We start from the raw sequence: 17,978 nt of genomic DNA on the forward strand, positions 1-17,978 counted from the left end.
TCAAAACATTAAGATAATAATTATTAAGATAATTGCATTATTTAGATTTGCCATAGCTTCTACTATAAATAATGTACAGCAACAGATTTAATACATGTTTTATTTGACTTAAAGAGCATGAATATGAAAACAATAAATCTCAAAGTAAAGCTTCAGTAGTACTGTAATCATATTGCAATTATGATACAGAAGTCCAAAATATCTTGGAGACTAAATATTAAATACATATCCAGACTAAGATACAAACCAAATAAACTCACACTTGAGGGAATGGAGTTGGACAATATTCAGCAACAAGAGCAAATATATACAAAGTTATTTTTACAAAACTTGGAGAGCCACAAGCTCATAAGTTTGTTAAATTGTTTTATAAACATGCTAAAAAATATTAGTGCTTAAAGACATTCTAGGAGCACAATGACTTATTTTCTATAGATTTGTGTCTTCAGGTTTTTATTTTATGTGAAATACACGTGAGCACAGATCTTAAGGGCAGTCATGTACTAATGCTAAAGACAAACATAAAAACATGATCAACTTTAAAATACACTATAATTATTACTAAAGAAAAGTAAGATTATGGCTTGTCATTTATTCAGTTTAAAGTGCTGTGGTTGTATCTCAAACTTGGAGTGCATACACAAACAATATTTCTGTAAGAAAGAGAATTAGGGAGGGGGGGGGGTCTTATACAAGATTAGAAAGCCTGTTAAGTGGCATCGAGTTAAGTTCAGAGGTTGTTCTGTGGAGGTAACTAACAGGCTTCTAGTTAACAGTGCCCATGCAAGAGCCGTTTAATTCAAGTAAAATGACGTAAATAACAACAAAGAGACGGAGTAGATTTAAAAACACACTAGTTTCATTTATTGGAATTCCCACACAGCAAATTGAAAAATGTAGCATTAACAGGAATATGAGCGAGGAACAATATTTCCACATCTTTACTACACCTACAGACACCCACCACTTACACACCACATCCAAATCCTCTGGAGAAAAAACATAAATGGACAAATTTACTGCCACATATTTAAGAGTTCAGAAACAATGAGTGTTACTGGGGGGGGGGGGGGGGGATACAAATAAAGTAGTGTTTAGATTTCTCTCAGTATCCCATTTCAACTGGAAAGCCCATTTAAATCCACAAAGAAAAGTAAAAACTAACAGCAGTGCAAGTTGTTTTACCAGGCTCGTCTAAATCTCTATACTACAGCCTGTCCAAAAATATTGCACTCACACGTTTATTACACACACACACACACACACACCCACACACACATACACACACACACCTGCAGAGCCAAACAGTTGCTGACATGCTACAGACTTTTAAAGTGCTAGCTTGGAATACGATTGAGCGAGCCAGCCTGCTAAATATTTGGTTCTAAATTCATGGCTGAAGAGCAGGCTACGATGAATTGTTCTGTCAGATCAGATGTGACGTTGAGATAACATGCCATTTATCAGATTTTCTGTAACTACATACAACTGTGCGGTGACTCCCAAGTGGAACAAAAACAGCAGAAAACCACCTTAAAAACACATGGAAAAGTAACATTCAGCTGTTTGTTTTGTTTAAGAAACACAACAGGAATACATTCTGTGATGGAATTCAAACTGAACTTACCCTGCCATAAATGCATAGAGGTGTTTTTCAAGACATAGAAACAGTCAATTTAAAGTACAGTTGTGTGAGCTTTTGACGATAGAAGTGAAATTGACCAACAATGTGAGACAAAGACATGCAAACAGAATCCAAAAGTTTGTTTTTAAAGACGTTATCGTTAATCTAAACCTCAGAGCAAGGAATTTATAAAATGTTTTAAAAGCCTAACAAAAACTCCATTAGCAAAAACATTGAAAGTGATTAGCAAAAAACACCACCACAAAGAGAGGGAGAGAATGTCGTTAGTACCGTTTGATAGAAGGCAGCTGAACAAGGTTACAGAAGAGTCATCGATAGTGATACACATCTTTAAAGTCCACGAGCAAACAGCGACTGTTAACATAAACATTTAAAGATGTACTTAATTTCACAGAAAATAATAGAATCTGGATTATTATGTACACATGAATTAAACATTTGGAAAGATCAGCTTATTATCGTACATGAAAGAGAAGGCGGATATGTTGAACTCGATTTTGTTTTGGACAAAACTGCAACTCAAATAAAAGTCGTTTCTGCGAGGACAGGTACAGTAGTTAAGGTTTTCCAGGCCTGACTGATAGAGGTAGGTAGCATCGGCCCAAATCACAGGGCTAGAAACCTGAGAAAACACACCCACCTTTTACCCTGATCCTACAGAAATCCAACCAGACATGAATGTACAAACAAACCCATGTGCAGGCACATTTACAGTATATGTCTGTTAAAAAAAATAATAATAATAATAATGTGTGGTCGCCTATAGCAAACCGTCTGAATAACGTGCTCTCAGCCTTAAATATCAGATCTGCCTTAACCAATCAACCGCTGAGGAGTCTGTCTGATAACGTGATCACCTGTGACATGCTAATATGCTACACTTCATGTGTCTGTACTGCAAGTAAACTGTGGTTCAGTTAGAAATAAAAAAAGGTACTGAACAGTGTGTGTTTAGTGATAGCACTTTTGAAAGAAACCTGAATTACTGTGTTGTTTGTTTTTAAACTGTGTTTACAGGCAGCTTGGCCACAGAGATGTGTTTTGCACTTAAAGTCAGCACCAGAACCAGCACGCTTAGGCTGTAAGTGACTCTGAAGCTGTGAAAGCGATGTTCACTGCAGGTACAGCGTCGAGGTACCCGGCTGGCTGAACGATGTTGAAAGTCACATTCAGTGCTGCGCAAACAGTGAGAGGCTTTTAGAAACTCCTCATAAAATGGGAAAACAAAGTTCATGATGATGTGAAAGTGAGACGTTAATGTGCTGATTTTGTTGACAACATCATTTTTTTTTTTTAAAGTGAAGAAGCTAGCGGTGTAGTGATCGAAATGTGACTGTGAGTGTATCATGTGCGAGGCTTCTTTCTTAATATTGTGCAAAAAACAGCAGAACGAAAAACTGTGAGAAGGAGTGAAATTAGTGCTTCTTTGTGATGAAGTCAAGATTAAATAGAAGTCATAATGAAGAATTTCTAACAGTTGCAAGATTGACACCAGTGTCTGTGATTACACTCTAACTACAGTAAAACTCACATACAGTATTTATGCTGAGAATTAATTCCATTATGCTTGTGCAATGACACCAACATCAGCCTACCAGAGCAAACTAAGTGAGCCATTTTCTTAAAAAAAAGAAAGAAAAAAAAAGGCACAAAGGCGCTAGCTTCAAAGTAGCTACAAGGCTCTCAGGTCCACCAAGATTACATGTTAAGCTATGCTGCTACGTCTAGACCCACAGATACAGAAGAGAGCCAAAGGAACAGAAAGATCACCGTGTTATTTACACACCAAATCATCTAAAAAAAAAAAAAAACAACCTGGTAGGAGGAAGTGTGAGTGAATGCTCCAAGGCGTTTTAATGTTAAAACAATTAAAGTAGCTGCAGGCTAATTTCACAGCTAACTCCTCTACATAAACAGCTGATAATAGCTGGTAATTAAAAGTAGGTCAATACAATTAAACAGCTACAGACTTTGGTAGGCAGAGGAGACTTTTCACATACCATAGACCATCTGCTTTGTATATAGACACTTATATTCAGTGTCCTGCTCTTGTGAGTGCAGATTGTACCTCATACATGCCAACTCTAGACCCTCATTTCACATTTAGGACCAAAGACCCTGATCACACCTGCCTCACCTGACCTTAGAGACACAGTTTGGATTGTACTCCATCACCGTGTCAATAAAACCAGCTCTTCTGAGAACATGCCTCGGATTAAATCGATGCAAGTCTTTGTACTCCGTCCCTCCTCAGAAGGTCAGCCTCTTAGCCGTGATGAACTCCTCCAGCTGTACCTTGCCGCTGCCCATGAGTGCGAAAGCTGGATACATTGTTCCCGAGCACTCCACCTGCCTCTCGTAAAGGCACCTCATGGTGTCGGCGTCGTAAAAATACACGCGGCATGCGTCGTAATCTAGGCATACGCCCAAGCGCTGTGGCATGGGGAGCACACGGTTGCCAGGGTCGCTGGAAGCCGCGCTTGCTGAGGAGGACGAGGACGCCTTTGGGATGAAGAGTTTGCCCATGCCCACGGTGAGGAGGGTGAAGGGCTGGGAGAGCTCGTAACACGCGTCCTCGCTGCCGCTGTCATGCCCGCTGTCATGGTCATACCTGGGGGACAGAAAATAAGAGGGGGTTTGAAAGATTCTTAAATATGCAGCTAGTGTTTTGAAAAACAAAGACTTAAAGTTATGGCCAAAAGGGTTAAGGCTAAAACTAAAATGACTTCATTCTCTGTCATTTGCAGAATACTGAATCTAGAAATCATTGGCTTTATAAATGTTTAAAAATAGATGAAAGGGCAAATCACACAGTGACTGCAAATGCCTGGTTGAATTGGATCAACACACCAGAGCAATCAAAAGAAGTCAAAATATGACAGATATTAAAAAAACATGCTTGATTTAATCAATTTATCCTTGTTCATTTTCTGAAAAATCAAACTTGTAAGAATTTAAAGAGGGATGCTATCTTCTCATGAGTATATATTTGCTCAAATATAAAAAACTGGGTCATGTTCAGCTGGTGTAGAAGAGCCAAAGCTCAAATATTTCAGTGTTACTCATAGAAACTGCCTTAATGACTGACTTTTGGTTAGAAAAGTTAATCTCCTGATCTTTTATTGACAGAGATAAAAGGTATTTTATGGGGCTGTCATGAAAGATGGATTATTTTGTTTAAAGTAACAATTGTTAAAAAAAAAAAAAATCTAAGACCAGAGCATATATCGGAGTTATTTACTGTGGCAACATTGAAAGAGGAAAAGCCTCACATTGATGACATTTGATTATTCTGTTTCTTTTCAAAGGCATAAACAATACAAACAACACCTTCGGCTGCGTGCTGTGTTTGTTAATTACCTCGCATACATGATCTAATTATCGTAGCATTAAGATTTGTGTGTTTAAATAACGTCTTCCTTTACATGCTTCTTCTACATGAGCTGATCCGGGGAGAACGGCGGGCTTTGTCTGAATAAGCTCTTTACGAGTTTAGATTGTTAGATTGTTGTTTCTGTCAGCGTGTTGCAGTTAAAAAGGTAAAGATGAACACGGTTTGTTGAATTTAGTCCATCACATGGAAGTGGACAGATTTTAGCAGAGAGCCTTAGAGAGTGTGTTGATATGTCAGACATGTGGCTGCACTCACCTTGGGCTGCTGGTATCTCTGGGGTTGTGAAACCATTCAATCAGCTTTGAATCAGAGGCCACCCCGACTTTCACCATGTAGGAGTACGGCTCCACCCTGAAGGCCCAGTAGTGTCTGCAAAACAACCAGAGCAAGGACTGCAGATAATCATGCCTCAAACATTAGGGTTGTCATGACACCAGTATTCAGTACTAGTAAAAGTCACATATTGATACCACAACATGCTACAATTACATCCCAAAGAAATTGCAAGCAATGTCTGCAATTGCACAAATACTTTGGCAACGTATAGGTCCAGAAATGTTGACAATGTATTTGTGCAATTTAGACTTTCACCCCCTCTGCTCTTTATCTGCAAGAGAAACACATACAGAAACACAAGTACTTTTTAGTCTTTATGAGACAACAAAAAAACTTGAGAAATATCAGTATCTATCTGCCTATCTTCAATGTTGAATGGATCCATCACTGCTCTCTGAAATTCTTGTGCAGCAGCTTTAGGTTAAAAATGTGACTGAAGATATGTCGTTTGTTTAAAAGCTTGGGTACTTTTCGATGGAAACCTAAAATATAGATGAAATTGCATGGTTTTAAAAAGAGATTGTCAAAATGTTACTTACTCAAACTTGGTCATAATACTAATCAGACAGTAGTGACTTATCCCTCTCTGAGTGTCGAGTTATAAAGATGGTGAGAGATTGTTATCATCCCTTCACCTTATTTCTTCGCTCAAAAAAGGAGTTCCATTTCTGCTCCCTGTCATAAATATTTTATATCCAGTCTGGAGGAGATATTGAAAGTCTGATGAGCAGGAAACCAGCCCCACTGTCTCGGTTTCATCTTTTTCCCATCAGATTTAACGCTTTAATGGCTGACGTTGTATGCCGCTCATTCCTTTAGAAGCGACTGGACAAAATAACCCTTTTCAAACAAAGTCCAAGCCTTCTCAGTTACTTGCTTACCTTCCCTGAGTGATGCCCGTGTCCCCGATTATGTAGTCCAGTCCGATGTAGCTGCCTGTCTGCACACGATCCGCAGCGAGGAGGAAGGCCATGCCTGCCACGTTCTCTACAGTGTCCCGGCTCTTGTTCAGGATGAGGCGCTCCGTACTGAAGCCACACTTGTCGCTGAACAGGACGCCAAAAGCTGCATGTGAAGAGGGAGAGAACAAATGGACAAATAAGAAAACACAAATTTACAGAAAAGATGGACAAAACAAAGAAAAGAGCAGGTTAAGGTCAAAGGAAAACAAGGCTCCTTATTCTACATATCAGTAAACAAACTTGAATGTGTAGTAGACAAGAGTTGACACAAGGGGGCGCTACAGCACCATCTTAAAGAGCTACTAAAAGGCCTACTTGCTGTGCTCACTACACCGTGATGAAGAACAGGCCTATGACACTCTTCATTTCTCATGTGCAGCTGTCATTTCTTTTTGCCTCATCTGGATGCAATTAACCACATTCTAAGAATAGTTCATGGGCCAAAGGTCCCGATGAACATAATCCAGGAGACATATAGGCTGACATGATTATGCTTGTTCACTCAGCCATCCCATGCCAACGGAGATGCACACTGGGGAAGACCGGTTCATTTGCATGTGTCTAGGCAAGCCCTGGCATTAACTAGGACATGATAATAATAGTAAAAGCTAAGACCAGACAACAATGCTGCAGCTTTATGTGTTGTTCTGCAGTTTAGATGGACTCATACTGACAGGTATCACAGCAGGCTAAACTGGTCCGATTTCTTTTTTTTGTGTGTGCAACAGAAAACTTTCTCTGATTAAGGAAACAGGACCAAGAAGACATTGGAAACAAACAGCCCAAAGTCTAAGCTTTGTCTCCTTTTTAGATTATCCATGTCATCAGAACATTTGACAGTACACTGCTCCGATCATTCATTTAATAAATAATAAAAGAAAATGGGGTCGCACATAATTGATTCCGCATGAAATTAGTCCCTAAGCAACTATATTTTAATTTCACATTCAATTAACAAGTAGACGGATATATAGAGCATCACTGTAGGTTTTACTAAAGCAAGTTAACGGTCCATAATCAGTGACTGAAATTCAAAGGTTCAGAAACCCTGGGATGAAAAATAAGAGGGATTCAAAACAGGAATGACAAACAGTGTTTTGACATGTTGAAATGTCCTATGAGGTTAGGTCTTAGATGAGTAGCAGAGTGTGTGTGTGTGTGTGTGTGTGTGTGTGTGTTAACCTCAGTGTTTCCCCTCCAGCCTAAAATTGATCATCATTACTCACACAGTGAATCCATCCACTCATTCCTCCACGAATCAGAGCGCACAGGAATGTGGAAGCTCCAATCACAACACAAATGAGGTGGCTTGTGTGTCACAAAAAATAAATCAAATCAGAGCACATCGTATCCGATTATAGGACGTGCTGTTTCATGTATGCACTACAACTCCGGGAATGAACGAAATGTGTCAAATTTAAGCAACAAAAAAAGAAACTACTCCAGACTATGAAGACTATATTCCCTTATTGTAACCTGCTCTAGAATAAATAAAAAAAATAAAAAAAAGAGGCTGTGGTGATTGCCAACTAGAACAGAAATCAAAGAGACACAGTCCCTCACTGGGAGGACACTATTTGGATTCATGTTCAGCAGATGGTTGGGAATGATGATGGTTTTTAATGAATTCCACCTTGGCTCTGTCAGGCGAGTTTAAAAATGCCAGCAACAGATGCACCTGCAGGTTCCCTTTCCAAGCTGTGGCACTGTTCGGCACTCTCTACTCCCACACACACACTCACACAAAGGCTATATTGGTTTAAGCCATCTGACACACATAAGCTATTACCATGGTGATGAACAAAAACAACATTGTTCTTCAATACCTTAAAATCGAGCGTATTCAACAAAAGCATCTGTTATCTGATAATTGTTCTTTAAACAAACATTGAGTCAGGACACTCGGACGTGCTCTGAGAAGTAAAAGGGATAGAAGAGCTTAGCTGTTGCCTCGGCCAAAAAGAGGCCCAAGGACAGGGGCCGATTCTCTGAAAGTAGCTTAATCCTGTACAAAACAGTAAATAAGTAAAGGGGGCAAAAAAAGCAGCTTGTGTTTGAATAATGAGCTCAAGAAAAAAATACATTTCAAGTTGGGCGTTTCTTTTTTTGATCATAAACAAATACTTTTTAGGATTCTTTAACAACATTCATCTCCTAATCCTCCTACTCCTGGTTCCTCTTTTTATTTACGTCCAGAAGTACTCACAGAACAAAAAAAAGTATTGCATGACAAGCGATTCATTTGTTTTTTTTTGTACGGAAAAACCTCCGACACCTCTCTGATGCTTACCGGGTGCAGGAGGAGTGTGGAAGGAGACCTCAGGGCTGTAGGGGCTGAACATGGAGTTCCTGCAGCTTCGTACTCTGAAGGCGTACAGACTGTTAGGCTCCAGGTCACACACCACGGTGCTGGATCCATACACCTTGTCTGTGGTCCTCCAGGCACCGCTGTCCTCGCCATCCTCCTGTGACGGGGACTGGTTTGGACCCCCGAGTCTGGAGGAAAAGATGTTTATAGTCAAGAAATCTGGATTACCCACACCCCATATACTTACTGCTTGTCTGAATCGACATTTTTCTTTCAGTCTTAACCTTATTGAAATCCTGCACCTACCTGCGGTACTCCACCATATGGTGATCTGTCGGGATGTGGTCGTCAGACAGCCTCCAGCAGATTGAGGCCTCATTGTAGACTTTGCTAGTGGACAGGTCAATCAGAGGAGGATCTGGAACTGCAGAGAGTAGGAAGAAGATTATGAAGGAAAGAAACCAGTTAGTAAACCAGAGTCTATGAAATAAGGTGATTATCCAATAAAATATGACTTTAGAGCACGTTAACCCTTAGTGCTTCTTTATCTGGGTGTGACAGGGAGGAGTTCTACATATATTGTCTGTGACGTGAGATTTAAAGCCGTCAAAAAAAATACCAACATGCTTTATTTGTCTACATTTTAAACAAGGGCTGGACGATTAATCACACGCTTTTATTGTTATCGCAATATGAGCATCCCCTAAAAAGAAATGTGACTTTATTGCACAGCGCGTTTACATTTGACCCATTAGGTGGAGGCCTGAGTATCATGGACATGCTTTCACACCAGGAAAAATGAAACTTGCCATCAGCTGTCCTCACACTCATTGGCTAAAAGTAAAAAATACTTTTAAGATTGATTTTGGAATCAGGAGAAAAATGCTGCAAACACAGGTGTTGTGTAAAACAAAGAAAATCATATGGAGATAAAAACAGTGAGCTATAGCTATGCATTCTTATTTTTTTTTTGCATAATTGTTATTGCAATATTGAACACTTTTATTGCTCATCACATATTTGTATCACATCCCACAGGCCATGTTTTAAACCTATTGCACCTTCCAGTGGTGAAAACCTCTTTATCTGGTGATTAGCCAGATGTAACAGATCCTACCCATAAGCAGGAAAAACTTTAAGTCCAACACAAGGAAATCTCTCTTGCTACTTAATCATGTTTAGTAACGTCATGCTGCTCGACAACTCTGGTTTAAGCAAATGCAGCGGGGTTAGTGTGGCAAAGATTAGATTTGTCAGGATCAGGACTGTCCCCTCAGGACAATGGACAAGACTGTCTTGCATAATGGAGCCTGTTAAGAGGTTTTCACATGAACTCACTGCCAGGAAAAGCACTCTGTAAACTCCCCCACCGCCATCAACACCACCTCTCTTCCACTTTCCCCTTTCTCCATCTCCTTACCGTGAACTCTCCTGACCCTTTCACACCACTTCATATCTTCCACTCCAACTTCTTAATTATTTTTTATTGTAAGTTGAAATGTCCTGTAACGCATCAACCTGTCTCTCTTTGCCTTTACATTTATCAACCCTTAGATGGCACCACTTCCAGTCTGTACTCTGATTTAGTAACAGCAGTCTTTTTGTTTATCCATTATCCTTCTCTCGGCATAAAGCTCATTTTGCTCCAGAAACAGAATCATCTGACCATTACCATGTAGGTCAGCGTCTTTTCTCTCTCTTTACATTGATCCACTCTTCCTGTGACATTTCTCCTTGTCTCCTTAATTTAATTTTCTCCTCTCGTTCTCTGACCTTCCTTTTTTCCCCCTCTCATCAACGTTTCCCATTCCCAGTTCCTATAACTGGGTTTGCCTTTCCCCTAAAGACAGATTTCCAGCTGGCCGACCGGTGTCGCCACAGTTGCAGAGCTTTCTGAGCCTACAAAGTCACTTGGCTAATCCTCAGTCTCCAAAGTCGTTTTCTTTTTTTGCCAGGCACATGAGCTCCTTCACGAGCTCTTGTCCTCTTTTTGCCCCATGCACACTCAAATTTAATAACATTTACACACTTTATGACCAAAAACATAATGTTTTTATTTGATTAACTCGTGCGGAATAAAAAACACAACCAGTCTTTCTGCCATTTGTATGCTTGAATTTTACTTTCATGGCACTTTATAGGAGAATTAATTGAAAAAAAATTGTCAACCCCTGACCTCTTAGTTTTCTGTCTATTTCCCAGATTGCGATGTGATCCTTATGAATAAGCTGTCATTCCAAAAACGTCAAACCCAGGTCATTGTTTCCTCTTTTACAACACCCATCTCTTCCTCGTGTTGGATGGGTGGCACTCCGGTGTAAATCACATGAAGGCATTGTTTGAGACACTAACGAGCCGCTACACTAACCAATAGGATTTTGTTTTCAACCTGATTCCAACAGATGGACCAACAGGGAAAAAACAAACCAGGCACGGAGCCATCCATCCCAGCAGGCAGCAGTCACCCGCGTCCAGCGACTCCGAAAAAAAGCACTATTGATCCCATACAGTAAAGGCTGCAGCCAGACAGACAGTAGCGATGCCAAGCTGCTCTGCAGGGAACTGCTTTGTCTATTTCAATTTCACCGCTCCCTCATACAGTCCTCTTACAGAAATGTGAGAAGACCGGTCGACTTCAAATCTGCCCAAAAGCTACTTAGCCTGTGCTGTAATATCTTTAAGAGGATGTTAAGAGAGACGTGTTCTCAGCCTGACATTTTTAGGACACTTCATTTTGAAGATGACCACAAATAGGCATTTAGAAAGGCAATAACCAGAAATTAAAATAATGTCCAAAAGTCTGTGACTGGAGAGAAATTGTTAAGGAAATCTTTAAATGTGGAACAATAGACCTTCTCTCCCAGACCTGAGTTGATATCTTTATTATGCTAAATATTAAATGGCCTTGAGCTTGTATAGCATTTTCAGTCTTAAGACTACTCAGAGTACTTTTACACCGCAGGCCACACCTACACGTTCACACCCTGATGGCAGAGGCTGCTGTGTAAAGTGTCCATCAGTATTAACCAACCCCATTCATACACATTCACACGCCGCAAACGTAGCAGAGCTCCCCCTCAGCTCTCGACAGCGTCGGTTTAAAAATATGACAGAAGAATGTTTTAATACTATCGATCATGAAAATAACAGAGATAGTATTGTTTTAAAGTATTGACAATTTGGACAGCCTTACATTGGAGAGCACAAGCCTGCAAGCGGGGGGAAATAATGAACAGCTGTCTAAATGTAACAGCCCAAGTCAATGTAGAAGACCGAGCGTCACATAAGATGACTACATTGTAGTCAAGACTTGAATAAAAATAATAAATTCAGCCTGCAGGTCCTAAACTCCATTGTGAATGTGTTTCAGTGTCCTGTATGATGGATGTATACCACAAGAGCTTAAGGGGCGACATGCTGAGACACTACAGTGGTTCCTCAATGCTGCATCGTCAGCCAAGATTTAAATTAAATTACTGCGTCGTAGAAATGCCTTCTGTGAACTCAGACTAAGAGCTTCATCAACCCCCACTGGTCACACATCAATATAACTGCCTCCTTAGCACTACATGCTGCACTTTCCAAAAAGGAAACAGGAGTTATCGTGTAGGGTACATTTGATTGGAGAAGCCCACATCCTCTCATGAGAGGGTTATAGAGCAGTCTGAACATTCATCATCTCACTTCTTTTATTGATTTGTGTTTACCTAGAAATAAAATTGCAGATTAAACACTTAAATAAAAATCATCCAGTGCAGTGTTTTAAAGAAGAATTGCGTGGCTGTCTTTGCAAAGTTTATGTTCCACTTGCAAACTCCCTCATTTCCCCCCCCTTTTAATTATTATTCTATCTTTCTTGTGCTTTATGTATGTGATATACAGTGACTTCCCAAGAAGTTCAAACATTCAGATTTCCTTCAGTAAAAAAAAAACTATTCAAACAAATGATTCCTCAAGTTTCTACTTGCAGCGTAAATCATGCATATTATTTCTCGGTAAATATCCAATGCTCTTGAACAAACATATTTGTAACATATTTCATTTGTCAAGTCATGAGCTCAACTCTAATTATCTTTATGGTTATCCAACTGTTTCCACACTTAATGAGTCATAGGGTCAGTCAATCATACATTTGGATGCAGCCAGCTGTAGCCTGAGATAAATCTCACATCACTGATTTTAAACAAACCAACAAGGCTGCTTTCCCGTCTAACAACAGAAGCCCGAAGACACAGCCTCCTGTTGAACACAGCTTTGTTTGTCATCAACAGTCGCTCAGACAACTGTCAGTTGTTTTGCTGCACCAGCTTGACAGACATGTTGTTCATTGTATTTGAGTGGCAGCTGTGGTTTAAGCCAGTGCATTCAAAAACAAACACCTCACATTGTACTAATACTAAACAGCTAATCATATTCTGCTTTTTTTCCCCCCCCTAGGACGCTCCAAACCTCGGGCATCATCAGCCTGCCGTAACTGAAAGAACAGTCACAACTCAGCGTCACTATCTGCGACTCTGTGACACACATAATGTTGACAGGTTAGACTCGAGCCTCACTAACGGCTCTTAAACGAGCCTCAGCCAGCCGCAGCCAAATGTGACGAACCATCACTCTGACGTGTTCAGTCTGTCTCGTTTCCAGTCCTATCATCACGCAGTCACAGCACGAATAACAGCAAGGTGCAACCAAAATAATCACCGCACTCTGCTGCAGTTGATGCAATGAGGTTCATTAACCGTGCACATAATAGCAGCGTGCATGCACACATTTCCAGCTACATATTATTTCAGCCATTTGGCACAGCTGCTTAATCTGATGATGAAACACAACGGTCCAGCTGCTCCATGATCCACGAAGGGTGCCACTTTGCAAGGCTCTTACTCAGCTTCTGGTCTTGAGTTTTTTATTAGACTTCTGTATTAAAATCAGCTTTGCTAATGCTAAGTAATCTGCACAGTTTTGATCTTTGCTCTTGGAAACATTCATCATTTGCTTCCATGACGGATACGATCTATGCGAGTCTCTATGTGAATGAGAATCACAAGTTCAGTGCTGTGCTTTGATTTACTAGATATCCCTGTTAACTTGTTTATTTTGCGCCTATTTTTGTGTCTCAAAACATCATGTCAGTAATAATCCTTGAGAAAAAAAAATAATTCCCCAACAAGCCTTTGCAATTCAGCAGACCAGAAAAAAAGCTTAGCAAAGCAGCAAAAACCCCTTTGGGCATTTCCAGGATTGTTTATCCAACTTGGGAGTCCGACAGATGACCTCTGACCTCTTAGCACAGCACAGTTCACACGGCTGTGCATGTGATGGACAGGTGAGAACAAACTGTTGATTCTAAACCGTAATGGATTGCGTTTCAGTAAGCTTGTATATGTTTGGTGTAATTTTGACTACGTTCTCTGTCATGAAGCTTTTCTGTCATCTAGAGCAATGATTCACAAACTTTCTGGGGTTGCCAAAGTAATAAAAACTGATTGTGCAAAATCATTTGTTTTTAATGGAAACAACTGTCTCCAACATATCAAGTATATCAAGTGCTCGCTTTGCCACCTGTTAAAAAAGGACTGACATAATCAGGTACGAATGGATTTGATAAGCAGCTGAAATAGTTACCTAAAATATGACGTAATCTTTAAAAATTATTTGCCAAAAGTAATTATTTACGATTCAACTAAGAAGCTAAAGTAGACGAATGACTTAACAGTTTAAACGATTAGCTGCGCGTAATAAGCTCAAATTGCTGAACTTGTTAGCTTTAATATTAGCTGTAACGAAAAGGCTGAAAATGTTTGGCAAACATGAAACAGTGGCAAAAGAAATAGATTTAATAGTTAGCTTACCATTTTAGCCTTTAAGCTATTGTTTTAAGCTAACAGTCGACAGTTGAAATAGTTAGCCTAGAAGTAGCTGAAATCATTAGCTTAAATATTGGCTAAAAAGGTCGAACCGGTTCAGCATAACTATTTCAGTCTTTAAACCAAACTTTAAAACAAAGATGAAACAGTAACAGGTGAAATAGAAAACCAAAAGAAATAAAAGAAATGATTAGCCTAAAGTTGTTAGCTAAAAAGCTTTAGAAGCTAACAAAGCAAACTTGTTGAAATAAAAGGCTTAAACAAATAATCTTGAATTGCTTTCATTGCTGACCAAACAACCCTAAATAATTGTGTAGCAACATACAGTATAAAACATGATATTTAAAAACAGTACCCTTTTTCTGATTTAAATCGATTTTCATTTGAGTGATCGGATATCCATTCATAAAATCCACAGATGGATTTTTTAATAAGCTATATTCCCTTCCCCATCCATCCATTCAAATCAGTTCTGAATGCGTATTTCCATGCTATGAGCAGGCTGTGACGTCTGTTTCAGGCTGCACTGGCTCCTCAGATATCGAATCAGGAATTGAATTGAATTCAATCGGGATCTTGTAAATCAGAATCGAATCAGGCAATGGGTGGTGATACCCAGCCCCATTTAAATCAAATTCACACTTGTGTGAAAATGATTCATGACTGATGATTCTCATTTCTATTTTTATTCAAATTGAGAAAGAAAAAAAATGTCTTAAGTTTTTCTTTTACTGTCACATAAACTAATAGAGCCGTATTCATAATATACGGTAAAACAGGTCGTACCTCCACCAAAGCACATCTCTTTGATCAGATTTTCCTCTCTGGATGTGTCGAGCACAAACTCATCAAAGCAGGGATCAGCTGAAGGGTGGAAAGTCCTCAGAGACTCTGTGGCCCTCTGGATCCTGAAAAAACATAACACACAAACACAACATGATACAATCTTCAGCAATAAATCATTTCTCCAAGTTCACCAGATAAAGCACCATTGGTGGCCTTTTCCCCCTTTATTATATCTGGTATGTTTAACTACATTAAAAATGTTACCAGCCCTGATGAATTAACCTTAACTATTAAAAAAGGAGATAAAAATCATGTTTGGGTCGACAGAGTGTAACAGTCCAAAGTATCATGCTTCAGAGAGTGAAAGGTTTAGTGATAATCCAAAGCTTTTAATGAAGATCAATTAGAAAGCTTAGAGCAGAAGACACTTTAAGATGCTCCACAGAGTTTACTGAACACTTCCCTTAATCGCTCTTGAGATTAGTCATCCCTGCACGTGGCTTTATGGGTTCCTGACAAACTCCAGTCACCCAAACATATAATCAGATTGATTGGACAAAAATAAAACAGAACAGATCCCGTTTATGAAATCCACTGGGAAACGAGATGACATCACTGACCCTTCCCTTTGCGTAGGGAAAACAAAATGAGTCAGAGCAGACTTTAATCTGTGATGTTAAACAGCTTCTGTTTTTTTTTTTTGTTTTTTTTTTTAATATGAATACAATAGATCTAGTGACCATTAACAAGCTGCTTATTTATTCATTTGAAAGTTTACTGCAGTTCACAGTCAAGATTTAGTGGTGAAATGTGTGAATAATGATTCCTTTCAGGCCTGGTTTAAACTTCTTTAAGATGACGGAGGGCAACTTCAACATCAGAGAGACGCTTAAGAGTGCTGTTTGGCCATTCTTATGAATGACGGCATTTCAAATTGCCACTGAGAAGTAGAGACTTACTAACTGAATTCATGTTTTAAGGTTTGGTGAGGGCCGTGGTTTAATTAAGTTTGGCGAGCATCAATCAATCATTATTTGTATAGCACAAATTCATAACTAGTGGTATCTCGAGACGCTTTACAAAAAGATGGAGGTGGCTGGGCGTCAGGCGCAGAACCCTCATGTACTAAGGTTACAGTCCTCATCACATTGGTCGCAAGTTTGACTTCTGATCCTGACATAGTTTGATACAGGTCCCCCAATCTCTCTCCCCATATTTCCAGTATCTTTATATTTGTTCTCTCCAATAAAGATCAAAATGCCTGAAAAACTATCTTATGGACAATAAAGTATTTTGGCTTCACTTTCGTACAATAGGAGGGGCTGGAGACACATTCTCCATCTTTATATACAAATCAGCGGTTCCAGTCGAGTAAGGTGAAAAATAAATACCTGTAACTGCTGTGTGTTCTCATAACCATACCTTAACATTTTCTGTTAAAAATCCTCTAAATAACTCTTCATCGGCACAACAGTGTTACTTTTTATTGAAGTGAAATGGTAATATGTAACACCAGTTTTACCTGGTGTGTAGCTGCTTTGCGGTCTGTACAAAACAGGACTGATCCGTCTCTTTCAGCACCTCCTGAGCGTAGCCCACGAGACCGCTGTTCTCCAGCATGCCCTGGTACTCCTCCACCTGTGACATCATTTCATAAAGGCATGATTATTCAGCATTTTGTATTTCTGATCATTTAAACAAGTGGCTTTTTATTAAACTGATCATTTGTAAACTATTTTTTAATGGGCATACCCTCTTACAAACACTTATCAGACAGAATGAGGCATGATTTATTTTTCTACAGGTAAGAATAAGATGAGTTTATGATGCATGCATGCGTGTAATGGACACTGAACAGGAATGGGACTCATACCTGCCCCTTGAGTTGTTCAAGGCGTCTGTTTCGGGATTGTTCGATGGATCGCAACATCTCAGATTTCCTCTCCTGCAGGGTCTCAAACAGTCGCTCAAAGTGTTCATTGGCTTGTCGCTCTGCTAGCTGGCCATTTTCCTTCACATTAAAAAAAAGATAATAACGTCATGATTTCAGAAAATTTGAACAAAATCAGCCACAGAACATCATAATAATAATAATAACTTTTATTTATATAGCACCTTTCAAGAGCAGAGTCACAAAGTGCTTTACAAAAGGAGGAGAAACAAACAGAGAAAGCAAAGAACAGAAACCTCAAAAGACAGATTAATCAAAAGCAAGTCGAAACAAATGTGTCTTAAGTTGCTGTTGTCATCTGTTGTGGACAAACTTTGGTTTCAACAAAAAGGCAGATACAAACTGTCACTGTATTTTCTTATACATTCAAAGAAGGAGCTCAACAGTTCACATCACACAACTTAAGAATACGAAGAGAAAGATAAATGGACCCAAGAAAAGTGTTTTAAACCAGAAAGCACCACAAACAAAATCAGTCACACACACTCGTTTAACAGAGGACCAAAAGCGTGGGTGGAATAACGTCACAGTAAAAGAGGAACAAACTCAGGGACTGAAACAAGGACGTAAGCATGAGGGAAACCTGCACGCAAATTCTGTGTTTCCTTGTTTGTGTGGTTTGCATACTGTTTGTTCAGGGACCTTCCTTATTCGCACACAGACAATGTGTAATTATTTCTCTTCTTCACTGACTGGTTCTGTGCCAACTGTATACGTATTCGTCCTCTAAAG

At 39.5% G+C, this 17,978-nt stretch overlaps 1 protein-coding gene across 8 annotated transcripts in view; it reads right to left on the reverse strand.

Annotated features, from left to right (window-relative positions):
- Positions 1-837: 837 nt before the first annotated feature.
- Positions 838-17,978, reverse strand: part of trim36 (tripartite motif containing 36) — a 38,188-nt gene continuing 21,047 nt past the window's right edge. For all 8 annotated transcript variants that reach the window (XM_065950286.1, XM_065950298.1, XM_065950283.1 and 5 more), the window contains 8 exons: positions 17,169-17,306; positions 16,818-16,933; positions 15,296-15,417; positions 8,952-9,069; positions 8,628-8,833; positions 6,257-6,440; positions 5,295-5,408; positions 838-4,256 (listed from right to left, as the gene is read on the reverse strand). In XM_065950286.1, coding sequence (XP_065806358.1) covers positions 3,896-4,256; positions 5,295-5,408; positions 6,257-6,440; positions 8,628-8,833; positions 8,952-9,069; positions 15,296-15,417; positions 16,818-16,933; positions 17,169-17,306 — 1,359 coding nt within the window. In that variant the 3' untranslated portion in view covers positions 838-3,895. The remainder of the gene's footprint in view (positions 4,257-5,294; positions 5,409-6,256; positions 6,441-8,627; positions 8,834-8,951; positions 9,070-15,295; positions 15,418-16,817; positions 16,934-17,168; positions 17,307-17,978) is intronic.

The sequence above is a fragment of the Labrus bergylta genome, chromosome 2 (genome assembly GCF_963930695.1).
Source record: "Labrus bergylta chromosome 2, fLabBer1.1, whole genome shotgun sequence".
In the NCBI taxonomy this organism is placed as follows: domain Eukaryota; kingdom Metazoa; phylum Chordata; class Actinopteri; order Labriformes; family Labridae; genus Labrus; species Labrus bergylta.